At 34.8% G+C, this 13,589-nt stretch overlaps 1 protein-coding gene across 17 annotated transcripts in view; it reads right to left on the minus strand.

The window, feature by feature from the left end:
- MYO3B (myosin IIIB) overlaps positions 1-13,589 on the minus strand; it is a 211,163-nt gene that overhangs the window by 137,635 nt on the left and 59,939 nt on the right. For 16 of the 17 annotated variants that reach the window (XR_005861643.2, XR_005861642.2, XR_005861644.2 and 13 more), the window contains one exon: positions 5,246-5,311. Coding sequence is in view for 11 of the 17 variants with exons in the window: in XM_040704167.2 (XP_040560101.1) it covers positions 5,246-5,311 (66 nt within the window). In the remaining 6 variants the exon portion in view is untranslated. Of the gene's footprint in view, positions 1-5,245; positions 5,312-12,263; positions 12,412-13,589 lie in introns of those variants that run through there. The other variant, XM_040704172.2, reaches the window with a different exon arrangement.

The following is a 13,589-nucleotide window of genomic DNA, read 5'->3' on the forward strand; positions in this document are numbered from 1 at the left end:
CTATCATAGCAGAAAGAAGAAAAGAACAGACACAAAGCATTCTGTGCAATCTTTCCTGTTTGCCAGTAAATAAGGACAGCCCCTAAAATAGCAACCATAGATACACTATGTCAATCACAGAGGAGTTGAGAAACGTCTTCTTACTTACACATCATTAAACTGACTGTTTGATGCCCTCTTCTCCATAGGTGGAAACTCCAACTGTGGCCACACCGATGTGCCTCCACATGAGCTAGCTAGTAATCACCTGGGCAGACCAGACCAGATTAGTTCTACTAGTTGGGGGTCCACAGGCAAGGGCAACATTCTTACCACCCCTGTGTGCCCTACCTGATCTGGATGCCATGGCCTGCAAGACAACAGCTGACGTATCTTTACTCCCTGAAGCTTGCCTTCATCTATCAGTACACTGAACTGCTCCATGCCCAGCTCTGCTTTTGATTGCTGGGTGCCCTTGAGCAAGACATCCTTTTTCTCCAGCTGCAGAACTAGGAATTAAACTTTACTCGTCATTATGCAAGTACAGCTGAGAGGAATGAGGCGTTACTATTCTCCTGCTGCTTAGTTAGTCCAATGTGAAGAAACTATTATCAGTCAAACGGGAATATTATTTGTTTTGTGTTTTTTAGCAAGTCAAATTCTTACTGCTTATCATGTTTCCACACTTTTGCCTTTCATATCATGAAAAACACATTCCAAACAAATGTGGATTGTCTAAAACATATATGAAACTCTTTCTTTGACAACTAGACAAGTTTAACTGGAAGAGATAAGTTCACCCCTAAAAGCAAACTACTACAAAATTAGCACAGACACATTCTACTTCTCTTTCTCACTGGAATCAGTCAAGAAGCAAAACTGGAGTAGTTTATGTTTAAATTGGGGCTAAAAGTTCTAAACATTTTCAGAAGGGAATATGGTAGAAAGTACCAATCAGAGGCAATAAGAAATGGCAACGGTGGTGGTGGGTTTTTTTGTTTGGTTGTTGTTTTGTTTGTTTGTTTGTTTGTTTTTTGTTTTGTTTTGTTTTGTTTTGTTGTTGTTGTTTTTTCCAGGATCATAGACAAATGACAACAAATGAGTAGTTGAAAAATGAGCTTCTACCAAAGAAGTGGACAGAAACTTTGAGATCATGGGAAGAGGACACTGGATGCAAGCACAATCCTTACAGAAAAGCTAGACAAAAGATTGACAGGTTTGACACTAAATGCAGATTCTGAGATGTTGCTCAGCTATAAAACACAAGCAGGATTTTGACACTTATTTACAACAGAAGCTTAAAGAAGGGAGTAAGGAAAGTGTCTCATCAGACAACTATTTCACAACTGTCGTTGATTCTACAATCTCTTCTGTAGCATGCTATTTCTAAAATTGCTAATGTTCCCCAACTAGACTTGTTACTCTAGCACAGATACACATCTTTCTTCCTACACTATCCTTAGTAAGTAAACTGTTGGATTTTTCTCATTTGTTTGTTTGTTTTGGTTGGTTGGTTTTTTACAGGTGGGAATAGCAAGCCAATGAACAAACAAATGAAAGAAAACAAGAACAACAACTGCTCAGTGCTAATTATAAGGAACTCAGCAGTCTACAGAGAGAAAGATCTAGATGCTATGATATTCATGTGATCTAGCATGATTCTTTACAGAGTCTGGGCTTCAAACTTCCATGGGAATTTCTTACTTCTATGTAAAATTGGGGCTTTTTCCTAAAACTGCTCATTAAAAAGCAAAAAATAATTGTATTCGTTATATATGACCATTCATCTGTATAAAAATGTCTCATTCAATACCCAAAAGTAGTGGAGTTCTTTTGTCAGGTACTACAATTTAGCATTTCAAATGAATCTTTATATGGATTCTCAAAGTCTATAGTCATGAATAAAATGGAAAATTTACAGATTTGGTGGCAACCTTACAATATAGCAATTTGCATCTTTCTCTCATTTGCAAACCTCTTGGTCTTTCTAACACTATGAAATTAAGGAATTATGTCAACCACATATCGTGCTCTCAGTGACAGAAACAGTAAAATTGTCTTTACGTAATAGAAACAGAATGTCACTAAACAACTGCTTAGATTGTGAAAAAAATTGATACACATTCAGAGCACTTACAAACTGTATAATCTATATGATTTGTTAGCTGGATTACTCTGATGTAAACTCAACAATATGAAATGCAGCTTGTAAGGCTTTTTAAAAATGAGTGCAAAAATTAAGGATATTGAGGCTGAAAATTGAATTTGTATTGTATTTACAGTATCACTGCTGAAATAAACTTTACTTTCTGATCATAAATAATGATCATAAATCCTGTAATTTCACATTGTGACTTTACTACTTCCTGAATTCCTTAATTCTTGAAGTCCTTGCAGTTCATGAAAGACTGATTCAAAGAACCATAATAGCTCATCATTAGTTAAATAAATTTAAAAGGAGAATGTCCGTCTCTGGAGATACCATTGCTCATTTTAATTAAGATTACCATTTTGTGGTGTACTGTAAACAAAGGTTGTTGTATCCTCCTGCTCCAAGACTATATGAACTCTTCTATCTATCCCTAGAGATCAGTCAAGATTTAAACTGCTGAGAATATTATTTGTGGACACTGGCTAATTTTAGTGACTTTTGAAAAATTCATTTCATCATAAAGTTTATATTATTTAATGAATGAATTCTGAATCACTTTTTGTCTCAAATGGTGGTAAACATTTTAATCTTGAGAGAACAGTAATACCTACACTGTAGCCATCAAAAAAATAACTACTTAAACATTTATAGACAGAATGTACTCTTCAAAAGTGATATTTTATTTGAACAGAGAAAGGAACATAGGTAAAAGTCTACCATTTGTAGGAGCCAATCCTCCAATAACTGATGTGGTTATTTACTCAGCCTTATAGAAATGGTAATCTCTATTGATAAGTATTTAAGAAAAAACAGATAATTAATTCTTTCTCACATTATAAGTGGAGCAGCCAAGTTCTTCATGGACAATGACATTAGTACAGATAAATAGGCATACACAGAACTTTACTGACGTTTTTAAACCTATGTAACGTGCTGTGTGTGTCTCAGTAGATACCACATACAAATTGAGCTGCCAAATATGGCTTGGCTGAAGTTGTATCTTCTCAATTTTTTAAAACAAAATCTTAGCTACACACATTACAGTCCTCTTCTTGAGTCAAGCTCGACAATACTGGAAATACAAAAATAAATTCACTGAGCTATTAACTACCTTGACCTGCTCTACCTTCAGACTTTGTAAGTATGTATCTCAAATAATTATCCTGCCGCAATAACATCTTTCTTGGAACAGCAGAATCACAGCTAAAAACTTCAAAAACAGTCTTAACTTTTGAAATATAATATATTGCTTTAACAGTTCAAGGAGTTAACCATGAAAGTAAACTCAAACTTCCAGCTCAGTCATGTTGCAAATCGCTCCAGTACAGGAGAAAACATTTGTAAGTAAAATGCTTCTTCAAACAGTGAAAAACATTCTGGCATTTCAAGAAATGACAACAGGGGGAGGGGGAAGGTAACAGTGTCCAGGTTTGGCAATCTTGGCATAGATAAAATAATTGTGTCAATAAAACTGAAGTCAGAAATATGCTTAGGAACAGATGAATGCTTGTTTTTTGTCAGTACAAGGTCTGGCCCGCAACTTGAACCAGATAAGCTTGTTATGCAAATGATGTTAGCCATCCGGAAGGAGGTAGATAATGAAATTATTCTAAAGCTAAGCACTCATCACAAGGGTGACAGAAACATCAGACAAGGTACCAACATATGGATAAACGGCAGTATAGAATTTATACAACCATTGCTTTTAATTTATCATAACTAAGCTGTCACAAGGCAGGCATCATCAAATATATAACTAATGCACATAAATGAGCCAATTGTCAGTAACAGCTAAAAGATCTGTGGTTGTATTACAATTGCTGCATCTCTTCATGTTAAGAGATTGCATATGAATATGCTTCCTTACTTCATGTGTGTGTTAGTGTAAAAAATTAAAAGATCTGTAAACTTGCAGATGTTGCTAGTGAGAGGAAGTAATTAAGCAAAAGTAATTAAAAACAAATAAACAATCAGAAAATATCGAAAATTGAAAGGACAAGATTAAAAACCATACACGTCGAACTGAAGGACTGAACAAATGTTAAATTTAATTTTTTATACGATTCTCAGTCTCAGCTGAGACTTCTAGAGGAAGACCCACTGGTGCCAGAGTTCCCAAAATATAGGGTACTGTCCATAAATACTGTAAAAAGAATGGTTTCCTATAACAGAATGGAATTCATCCACAAAACAGTGACTTTTGTAGTTAAGCACTGATACCACAGATTACAGTGTACACTGATGAGTAAAAAAGGACATGCATTATGGAGAAACAGAACTTATTTCAACCTGCTTTAAAGTGATGTACTTCTACTACTTAGACTGGAAGAGATCCTGGGTCACACTGCAGTAATGATAAAAATGGCTTTTTACAGCCAGCCAAATATTTTTGCCTAACCTTCCTGGCCAATTTAAACATCAGCATGATAATCTGTAATATTTTTTTAAAAAATTGTTTATAAAAGTTGCATTAATCTTTCCATTCTTAGCTTATTCTAAAATGGGAAGATACTATTACAAAACTGACTGAAAAAACTGTTAGGTACAGATATTGTACTACTCCACAAGAAACTGGAGATACACTGATACACAAAAGATTAAAAATGGAAATCTACAGGTTTTCAAATCTATCTTGAAAAGTCAGTATTGGTGAGCAGTGTTCAAAGTACTTAGTTATCTGGACAGTAGAAACTTCACAGTGCTTGATAATATCACATCCAGAATAACTGTATCATCTGTGTAATGCGTTACACTATTTGTACAATCCCTATTCATGTGCATGTTGGGTATACAATTTACTGAATATTAGTAAAGTGGAAAAAGGCAACTTTTTTCTTTCTTGTCTTTTAAATTCTTATTTTAAACTGACCAGCAGCCATTTTCACTAACCCTTTTTCTCTTTGACACAAAACTCCTCTGCTAAACCATCAAGGAAATCAGTTATATTTATAAACATGCTCTAACTCTATCGAGAAGTCAAGAAGTAAGCCAACTAAGGAGTTCAGAGAAGCTGTGAAACAAATTACATGAGAAGGTGGAACTGCTGAATAGCTTTCAACATCTGAAAAACAGTGAGTTTCTGAATAAACTAGTTTTAAAACAAATAATACTCACTGTGAAATGAAATGGTTGAATCCCCTGCACCATTTTTCAGGATGTAGCAAAGTAGGAGGAGGGTTTCTGAAAAACAAGGTTTTGGGATTTAGAATCTTATTGTTTACAAGAATTTTCTCAGAGATATTCAACAAACATAGTACTGGTCCCACTAGGGCTAAAAAGATGATGGAATATGTAATGTCCTTCAGATGCCTGTTCATTTTTTCTTGCTGCTGCTTTTTCATTGACAGTTTTGCTCTTTTCATGTCCTTCTCCTTTTATGTCAATACCTTTGAAGCTGGCAGTCAGTATAGCTCACAGTATGCTTCGCAATATTTCCCTTTTAATTCAGCCTGACTCAATAAGGATCAACTTAGATTGGAAGATTAACCTAGCCATCACACTCCTTAAGCACTTTACCCCAGATTACTGATGCTGACCATGAGTTTTTGAAGTATGGTTATCATAATTATAGGTACCAAGTTGTAAACATACTGTGAGATCTCCATCCAGATTTCCATCAGTTTGGATGACTTAGGAGACAAAGTCTCCATGCTGGAAATGCTATCAAAAACTGATGTTATTTTTAAAATGACATTTAGCACAGTATTGTCTCTTCCACGTTATCTAAAACTCTGATGGGTTCCATGTTACTTGGCATATAATTCCTTTCTGACCATTACTGTTAACATACAGAGTAAGGCCTATTGGTCACCTTAAGTGGACTAAATTTCAGTGGGCCAGCCTATAGCAAGAACTAGTCATGAATTTCAGACTGTGTTATTACCTCCCAGAGGGTTCTTCAGCAACCTAACATTTAGTAAGTACTGAAGACTATTTAAAATCTTAAAATCAAACTTTCATTTCATAAATCCTTATTAACTTATTTTTTTGCTGCATTTGAGGGCTCAATTCCATGGATCACATATTACTGATGTGACAAAAAAATCACATATGACTTATTCAAAAACAGAAATACCCATTAATAGTCTGGATTGTATCATGAACTGTCTCATTTATATGAGGGATACATCGGACAGCAAGACACTGCTTGGAAACATCTCACAATGCAAAAAGGTAAATAGCATAAATACAACATAAATAAGTGTTGATCTGCTTAGTGGTCTTGAATTTTTCAAAAACCGATTCAAAGTAGTTACATTTAACAATTACTTTGAAAGAAAACAGTTTAAAACCAGAAGAGACCATGTAGGTTTGTCATAGTAGGATCATTTTTGTTCATCTATATCTAATCAAAACAAATGCAGTCATCTAATTTCACTGCAGGCTGTCATGTTTTCTGAGATGAGTACGTTATTACTTTTCTGTTTTCTTATAGAAGACTCAAGGAACACAATTTTCTTCGTGAAGTGAAGAAATTCAGAATGTTGGAGATATCAACAAATCAAATTTATCAAATTTACATGTGGGAATCATCATTTTCAGAGCCGCCTTCGTACAATGAAAAAAATCAACTGTATACAAGAAAGTTAAAACTTTCCATACAATGAAAATGGTTTATCAGTTTACACAACCTACATGCATGACCTCTGCAAACAACTTTTTAAAGGGGCTCACGGCTAGGATAGCACCAGGTCTGTTGTCAGTGTTTATTTTGCAGGAAAACTACTCTGACAGGAAAACAAATCTGATAATTGGTATTCTGATAAGTGCAATTTTTTACTGTACTGCCTAGAAGTACAATGTGTTTCTTTTTAGAATGATACCAACACTGTCTACTGAATATTTATCATGAAATTCTGAATTTCACACCAAAATAATTTGCTTTTGCAAAAGCTCAGTTATTGGTCATGAAACATGTAGTTTTGTCTTCCCTATTCGCACTGCTCTTGAAGTCTTGCCATGGTGGTAACAATGGTGCTTACAAAAAACATATTGTTTGGAGACACTATTCATAGTCGAAAACAACACATAGGTACTTAAATTATTTGCAGATGTTATGATGGAAACAAGTGGAATTTCATCATGGAAGAACAGACCAGCTGAGCAGATGTCATTCAGGAAATGTACTTACTCATTTGCAGGTTAATGACTAATGGAGGAAGTACTGTTTTTAACCACACAGAATATGTTATGTCCAGTGAATCACTAAGCTACTAAGCATTCACTGGACACTGTCTCGGAGGTGGACAAGTTTGCCTTGTACTAAATTGTGAGTCGTGGCCACATACAGGTGACCGTGAATTCTGGAACTGTACAGATGTTTTCTTGAGCTTGATGATTTTGTGTTGTTGACAGAAGATCCTACATTGTTCTTAGTGTTTTCATAGTAAAATCATAGAATTGGTAGCCCTCTGTTCTTAAAGTCACTAAATATTGGGCTGACAAACATGTCCAGAATGTTAATTCCTAATGCTAATCTGTAAAGGTTTTGGTACCCTTTGATGAAAAACACTACCAAAATAAAAGTACAAAACAGGATCACCTTATTCTGGCATTGTAACCATAAATAATTTCCAGGAAGGAGCATGACAGTCATTTAAGCTTCCCTACAATCTATTTACCTAAGATACCACAGAGTGCCTTTTACGGTGATGGCAGAAAACATCAGCACTTTGATGGCACCTCCTAAGTGCACATCTGTCATACCATTCAAATCCAACTTTTAGGCCAGGTATGCAAATGTAACCCTCTATTCAAGTATTCAAGTCTTTTTTGTGAGCACACTAAGTCCTTTGCAGTTTGAAATTAATAATCCATTAAAACATCTGCAATTTGTATCACTTAAAAGAGGAAAAGTAAAATGGCTCAGTGTTATCAGATGCCAAACTGCAGAGAAACACAACACTTGTCTCATCACTGTGGCTCATCAAAGGTCAAACTAAGGCCATTTGTGACACTCGTTTATATTTCTGACATCACTGAATTTTACCAACATCTAGGAAGCTTCTGTGATACTCAGAACACATTCACAGATAGACTAAAAGCTGCTTCTTGTTAACTTGCTGACATAACTTATTCCACCCTGTGCATACAAAATCGGAACACTTTGCATGCAACCTTTCAGTCACCTTGATCACATATACAATAAGTTAAAGGACAACATAGACTCACTTTCTACTATAAGTGATGGAAATTGGGATAAATAGATGTATTAGTGAGAGAAGCAGATACAATATTTCAAAAAGCAGGTATAATTGGGCTTGTCTTTTAAAAATGTTCTCATTTGATTCAAGACACGTAATCAACCACATATTTCCCAACTTTGTGTCTTTTATCCTTTTTCTCTACAATTAAAAATTAGTCATAGAACTACATGTTCTGTTTCCTTAGGCAGATGCACTGTGCTTGTGAGGAGTTGGTCTACCCCCATATTCAGAGCCTTCCATGGCGATAGCGATGCCATTTTTCACAGGGAATTTTGGTTCAGTAAGGACTCAAGATTCTGTCTGTACAACAGACTTCATGCAGAAGCACAATGTTCCTTAGAACATGAAGACAAGAACAAGCTTATCAAGCAAGACCTGCTGCTGAATTCTGAATGACACACATATAGTTAAGTGCTGGAAATATGTTAATCAGTTGGACTTTACGTGTTCCCTGTCATTCAGCTTCCTTCCAAAGTCACAGCTGGTAAAACAAAATCAGTCATTTCACCACAATAAGGACAATGAAGCAGTTCAGTAAGCATCATTCATCCTTTATGGTAAGCTGTGAACCTAATTACAGATCACAGATATTAGATTGTTACTGACAAATGGAAAATAAATATTTTTGTCTTAAAATAAACCCCTCAAAATTTTTTAAAATTGAAAACACATCCAGTGCTTTTTAATCTACTTTAGTAAACTTAGCCATACAAACAAAAACTAAAATAGAGCCTCCAATAACTAGATTGCATCATCGGTCTACTGTACTGTTTCTAATGGAGAAATTAGCAGATGAACCTCCAACATCTGTCACCATGAACAGGCTCTGGCAGCCACAGCCCCATACATGCACATTGTGATGGTCTTTTTTAGCAGACTGAAACAGGGCAACCAGAAAGAATAATTCTGTTGACAGTCACCTACACTATATGTAGACAGAATTTAAATGAAATTAAACCATCCATGCCTATTTCCAAATGCTACGTGAAATAGCCATATAAAAAGCAGAAAGTGAATCATGTGCAATACTGAGATTTCCTTATAAAAGGTTACATATAAAAAGTGGCTTTTATTTAAGTAAGTGAATATTTGACAGCAATTATTACCCGACAAATTCTCATATAAGTTTAAAGTTGCACTTCTGTAAAGCATCACCATCTTGGGTAACCCACTGAAAATAACAAAAGGATCCTTAACAGGACTCAGAGGATCTCCCAGTCTACAGACCATTCAAATGAATATGAATTTTCCACTGATCTAATTGAAAAACTCATATCCTAAACACTCTCCCATTCATCTGCCTCCTATTAAAGTCTACTCAAGTTTGATTGAATTTCACTGTTATATTTCACCAATGTTCACTCAGTAGCATGCAGGGTATGGTTTCATCTCTGTAAAGTTAACAGAAACTGTGGTTTAGATGCCTTCTGGAGTGGAGAATCAGTACAAAATCCTCCGTGTATTTGAAGGCAGGCCTTTGAAATTATTCTTTCAAAAGAAGAGGGAAGAAGGGAGAAAGGGGAAAAGGCATGTTCCTGACAAATTTGCTCTCCAGCAGCCGTCTCACAAACAACTGATTCATTTCTAAATAGTTTCTCCTTTTCTACTCCACCTCTTCTCTCCTTTTGCTTGAAAGGAATGTTATCCTCATGTAAGTATCAAAATAGTAGTTCAAAACTTTTATCACATGACTTCATGAATTACCTACTAGAATGAAGGCATATTTTCTGAAATACAGTGCCTTAATTAAAATACATGCTTAATTAAAGATATGCTGATCGAGACCTACCTTGGGAACATCAAAACCTACCAAGAAAACAGTTAAGAGGAAGCAGAATACGTAACACTACTGTCTTGTTGCTGTAATAAATTATGATCTCCTTGCTAAAAAAACTTTGCTGTCTTTTAAGTACAGAGAATGTTATATTTGATATTTTCACACTGGAATGAATGCTCTGTGTATTTCATAGATAGCACATAATGCAAAAGTCTGGTCTGAATTCAAAGACTTAAAAAAAAATTATATTGAGTTGAAAGTAAAACTGACAAATAACTAAGACTGTAAGATCCTAACTGTTTGACAGGCTCTAGGGTAACCACATACTTTAAAACCCTTTTTTTGTAACAAAGGGTCCCAATACAGGAAAATACAAACTGAGTATCTCTTTCCACTCTTTCTCAGAAAAGAATGATGACTCTGCACGCTGTGACATGTAAATCCACACTTATGCCCTTTCACTTATGATATTATATGACTCTATTTATTTTGCTGCCTCTAAGTAAACAAGCGGATTAACCATGAGCTGGTGCAGGTCTAAAACAAATGTAAATCCAAAAATGAACAAAATATCAAATATCTCTTTAAAACAGATTTAACTGAAGATTTATCCACAAGTCTCCAGCTTAGAATATTTTGACATCCAGCATAATAAGAAGAAAAAAAAACACCAAAAGGTGAAAAGTAGTTGGTTTCAGAATTATGCACAAATCTCCTTTTGATTTTCAGTATTCACTTTATGTATTGCCAAAAGAAAAGCACTTCAGGAAGGATATAAAAGAGCCTGTCAAAAGAAACATCCTAAGAAACTCCTTCACGTGAACAATCCTATACTTAAAATAGTACATAAAAGTCACCTTTAAAGTAATGAATACAGAAATAAATAATGTGCTAGGCACATTAAATCATTTTGAAGGTCAATTTATAACCTTCAGAAAATGCATTTTAAAAAATTTCAATTATGGATTTTTTTATTTATTTTTTTTTTTTAGTTTATACAGTCAGAAAGCAAATGGATGAAAAAGTATTGCAAAGTGTTCTGCTTGGGAACATCTGGATTATCTTTGACTTTTTCCCTTGAACATTGCAATTCACAGGCCACTGATTTCAGTCAGATTTGGCAGCTGCACTTTCATTAGCCTTTTTTAGGACTTGACAAGGCATCATTTATTCCTGTCATTTACTCTTCAGTTTTCAGATTCATTTTCTGGCTTCAGTGAGACAGAAACAAGTATTTTGTTTCAGAAATACTTTTGGATGGAGGTGAACCCATACAGTTTTGCATTCCAACGGTCAAGCTTCAAAACAGACAGCATAATTGAATTATAATTATTCTTTATCATCTCAGTTATCCACAGAAGTTTCAGAGAGCTAAAAAGGCACCAGCAAATTAACAGCAATTGAAACAAAAGAAATAAGAATAGAGATTTTTATTTATAATCAATTCACATCTTAACTGCAATACAGTATTTTGCTTTTCTATTAAAACCGTGGCTCTGTGAATCTGAAATGGAGGGGAAATGTCAGTTGCCAACAAAATGGGACAGTAATGCTTCTTTGCCTGGCTGAAACACATATGGTGTTGTCTAGACACTACAATTTTGTAGTTGGAATAGTAAAATACTGCAATTACGTGGCATATTTGTAGTGTTGTCTGAGAAAATAAAGTATCTTATAATCTGAAAGTGAATATCACATAGGTAAATTTCTAACTCCAATTCAACTGTACATGTTTCAAACTCCCACTGTATACCAATCAGTTCATGAGGTCTGATTATACCTCATGCCTGAGGGTGCTGCCTAGTGGAGCATGTCCGTTCTTGGAAAGTCATCTAAAATTTGGCTTAACAAGAGGAAAACTACCATGGACATCACAAATTGTTTTATTTAAGAATGGAGGAAAAGGGACTGAAAACTAATTATTCAGATTTTTTTACTCAGAACTCACTGGTTTTGGTTTAGTCTGGTTCATAGCATTGTAAGAACAAATATTATTCGGATAGTCCTACCTGTCTGGTTCGTAACTGAATATTTTTGGAAGGAATATGTTAGTTGATGGTGGCATGTTTCCAATGGAACATTATGAGGGATATTACAGAGATTCTAAAGCAATTGACTAAATGCCAAAGCATAAAGAAATGTACAATACCTGTTAAAGGAATTCTTTTTTCAGATAACATGCCTTCGGATCACAAGGACTGTATATAAAATGGAATTTGTTTCCCGTCCTCTTTCTTCTTCCAATAAGCTTTCTTTCAAAACAATTGAAATTTTGATCTGTTTTTAAAAAACACCGTATGACAGGAATCATGGTGGATTACAACTGGAGTGAAAACTAACACAAGCACCACCTTTTGGGGAACAAAGAGGATATGATTGAGGAATTAAGTTTAGAAGAAAGGTAATTATAATATTTAAAGTAGCATAGTACATACATCAGCACAGAAAAGAGCTGATGTAAATCATTCTGTATGAGTTAGGAGAAAATTGACATCTGTCATAGGCAGATGAAATGAGAAAATAGCAAAGGATGGAATCTAGTAAACAGAAATATAATACAGATCTTTTGAAAGTACACCTTTTGAAAAGTGTCACTTCTGTGGCTGCCACAGAATGTTACTGCCTAACAGACTGCAGTACCCTGGGGAAGGGGTACAAACTGCAAAGTAGCTGATGGTGCAGGAATGGACAGGAGAAATACGTTAAAATTAAGAATCAGGTATGTAAGCGTGTTCTTCAAACCATGGAAGACAAACTTCATGTGACATTTGAGTGTCCTAAATAAAGTTAAATTTTTGCCATTGCTGGGAAAGGATTTCATCTTCTTAGGGTATCAGTGAAAACCATGATATAAACAATGGATAGAATACAATAGCAGCAAGTGTTGTGGATACAAAAATACGTTTTAGCTGTCTTTTTCCATAGTAGATATTAACACACTGATTAGTAATCTGAATTATAGCAGCATTTTAAATTTAAAACATAGGAAAACATCCTGTTCTTACGTTCCAAATAAACTCTGATGGTATCTAGAATCAGGCACTCTATTTGTGCCCTTTTAGATGTCTAACAACAGTTAAACCATACATAATCATGTCTTCCCTGCTTTTTCTGGAGTTCAGAGTTCTGACACAGCTGTTGAAATCCATCATTCTGATTTCTTCAAAGAGAGCTCTCACAAAGAGCATTACAGCATTTTTGAGTTAAGTGAGCATTACCTGTACCTGGAGTTTTAAAAAAGTCATACTAAATTCTGCAGGGCTTGAATATCCAAATGTGAGAAATAAAGATATTAAAAAAAAAAAAAAAAAAAAGCTTTTAAACAACTCTCTCAGCTAAGAAAGAAAAATATTTTTAAAGTAATAGAAATACAGGAATTATAATGAGGAACTAAAAGTTAATTATGTATGTGTTAACATGACACGAGCACTAAATTTTAAAACATCTAGAATGGCTAAATGTAGAAGAAAATTAC

This window comes from Gallus gallus, chromosome 7 (genome assembly GCF_016699485.2).
Source record: "Gallus gallus isolate bGalGal1 chromosome 7, bGalGal1.mat.broiler.GRCg7b, whole genome shotgun sequence".
Classification (NCBI taxonomy): Eukaryota; Metazoa; Chordata; class Aves; order Galliformes; family Phasianidae; genus Gallus; species Gallus gallus.